The 2,598-nt window shown below is 35.5% G+C and overlaps 2 protein-coding genes across 5 annotated transcripts in view; one reads left to right on the forward strand and one right to left on the reverse strand.

The window, feature by feature from the left end:
* The window catches only part of LOC107631561 (sm-like protein LSM5), a 1,924-nt gene extending 825 nt beyond the window's left edge, over positions 1–1,099 (forward strand). The window contains exons 4-5 of the mRNA XM_016335050.2: positions 482–554; positions 722–1,099. Of these exons, the coding sequence (XP_016190536.1) occupies positions 482–554; positions 722–754 (106 nt within the window). The 3' untranslated portion in view covers positions 755–1,099. The remainder of the gene's footprint in view (positions 1–481; positions 555–721) is intronic.
* Positions 1,420–2,598, reverse strand: part of LOC107631560 (probable starch synthase 4, chloroplastic/amyloplastic) — a 7,990-nt gene continuing 6,811 nt past the window's right edge. For all 4 annotated transcript variants that reach the window (XM_016335048.2, XM_016335049.2, XM_016335047.2 and 1 more), the window contains 3 exons: positions 2,333–2,394; positions 2,169–2,244; positions 1,420–2,001 (listed from right to left, as the gene is read on the reverse strand). In XM_016335048.2, the coding sequence (XP_016190534.1) occupies positions 1,822–2,001; positions 2,169–2,244; positions 2,333–2,394 (318 nt within the window). In that variant the 3' untranslated portion in view covers positions 1,420–1,821. The remainder of the gene's footprint in view (positions 2,002–2,168; positions 2,245–2,332; positions 2,395–2,598) is intronic.

The following is a 2,598-nucleotide window of genomic DNA, read 5'->3' on the forward strand; positions in this document are numbered from 1 at the left end:
TAATTGTGTCGATCAACCTCATTTGCTGTTATTAGATTTTGTATATGTTTAGGTTGTTTCTTTGAACTACACGTGCATTTTGGGCATGATGATAATAACATGGAATAGATGACTGTTGGTTTGAGTTTTGCAGTGATGCTTTTACAATGCTTGATAATTCGGTTAAACTTTTGTGCCATAATTCCTCGTTTTCAGTTTCCTTAAATCTTGTGTGCTTAAGTTGCCTAGAATATTGATTGAATTGTTTTCTTTCTCGGTTATTTTTTTCTACCCTCCCTAGTGGAGAATGCTGAATGCATATCCTTATAATTATTTGGGGTGTTTTCTATTGGATTCGGATGTTTGAGATATCAGGTGTGGATTTGTTTGTAAGGCAACTCTAAACTATACACACATACGAGATAAGGAGAAAACCTTCTTAATAGAACGTTTTTGCATCTTGATAACTTTATTAGCATTTGCTTTTGTATTTATTTGACAGTGAGATAACCGCTGAAGGGAGACGGATAACAAAGCTTGATCAGATTTTACTTAATGGAAACAACATTGCCATTGTAAGTCCGAATTTATTTATTTTCCTTACAGTCCATGAAAGTTTTTGTTAACAAATTCAGTTCACCATTTTGCATTCACAATAACCTCAAATAGTTCTTTTTAGTTGTTAATCTGCATCACTCGTGTCATGTTGAACTGATACTAACAATTGTCTGGTGTAATGCAGTTGGTCCCTGGTGGTTCACCTGATCCAGAATGAATACTGCTACTTAGTTCCCTTTTTTGGGTATTGTTTTGAACTATGGTGTTCTATGCATCAAAGTCCTCTATTTTAACGAGGCTTCTAATTCCAACCTAGATTTTTGCTCGTCTTTTTGTGTTTAGATACGTGTTTGTAGTGTAATGGCTGTTCAACTTCGATCATCATGGTGAATTATGGATTGTCCGATGTGACAAGTAATGCAACTGATTACAAGAGTTAATTCTGTGCCTTCGTATTCGTCTTTATATACCTACCGATGTTGCTTTTTTATGTTGCTATTGAGTGTTTAAAGGTGAATGGTGAACTTATTGTCTAGATAAAAGTCTTTTTAAGTATTACTCATAACGATTTTGGTCTGTCAGTTGAACTGTAACATCAGTGGTGGTTACCATATCTTTCTTTTTCTCCTTATGTAAAGCTGTGGATTAGCGTTTAGAAAGAGGGCATGTTTTTTGGAGAAACAAATTTCTCAACATGTTAATTAGGAGGAATTTGAACGGGCATAAGAACTCCACAATTTGTAACTTTTATTTTTTGGTTTCGTCAAGTATAATTTCACACGTTATCCACTTAAATTGTGAACTTGCAACAACAAACGGAAAAAAAAAATTCGTGTACCTGTTCAGAACTTGTAATGTTTGACAAAGACCTACGCAGGATAGTGAATGCTAATTTGTTTCTTTTTATTTGGTCACAGGTAAACGCTAGTATTCTTCAATCATCAAAACATGTGATTTATCCAATATCTATTTCTTTATACAAATTTTTAAGTGGAGAACCTAAGTTGTAATGCTTTACAAGTAAAAAATACAAGTGGAAAATGATAGAAAAAAAATTGAACAATCTTGCATGTGTATAAGGGTTGCATCCATGTAAACCGAAGAGGATCATGCATGAAACTTCAACTCAAGCAGCTTAGTTTCAGCAGACTCCTTGTGACATTCATCTTTTTACATTTCATTCTCAACCTCAGATATGTTCTTGCATATAAGGTATGCTGCCTTTGAACATGAGCTCTCAAAACTGACAAAATTGGGCTGGTTGTCATGCCTCCTTTAGTTCAATTAATTAAGCGTGTTTCTCGCCCTTGCTCTAGCCACAGCGCTTGAGTAGAGTTGTTCGTATTGAGCTGCTGAAGAATCCCAGCTGAAATCTATATTCATGTCCTTCTGAACAAGTTGTTTCCAACGCTCAGGATTGTTCATGTAGAGGTTAAATGCTCGTTCTAAAGCACCACTAAAACCCTGTCAAGACTGTATCATTAGGTTTGTGACCACTGAAGTAAACGGAAGAAGTAAAGTTTCGGGTTATCAGGTTTTTCCATAACTGATTCTATTGTAAAACACAAGACAGAATCACTGTGTAGAACTGGAATATCAAACTGCAGATATTTCACACTTTTACTGCTTACCTGCTCATTAGCATCTAAAAATGTAAATCCATTTTGAAATCGGGGAGGTATTGTATCATCATCAACATCAAAAACACTACAAAATGAGACATAATTAGTTAATCTTCAAAAACATTGAAACAGGAATTACTCTCATATTGACACATCATGGATTTTATGTTAACCTGTCATTTAGGCCTCCAGTTTTTCTGACAATGGGTATGGCACCATATCTCATGGATATCATCTGCAGGAAGGAAATTAAGAATTAAGTTTCTCCTTAATCGTAGAAAAGAAGCATGGAACTGGAAGAGACTACAGACTAGCAATACACTTTATAAGCATGGACCTCTCTCTCTCTCTCTCTCTGTTGGCGGGGGGATAAAACTACAAAGATGACTACTAGTGGTGGATACCCCATATGCGATTACTTGTTAGACACATCTGAGAC

This window comes from Arachis ipaensis, chromosome B03 (genome assembly GCF_000816755.2).
Source record: "Arachis ipaensis cultivar K30076 chromosome B03, Araip1.1, whole genome shotgun sequence".
Lineage (NCBI taxonomy): Eukaryota > Viridiplantae > Streptophyta > Magnoliopsida > Fabales > Fabaceae > Arachis > Arachis ipaensis.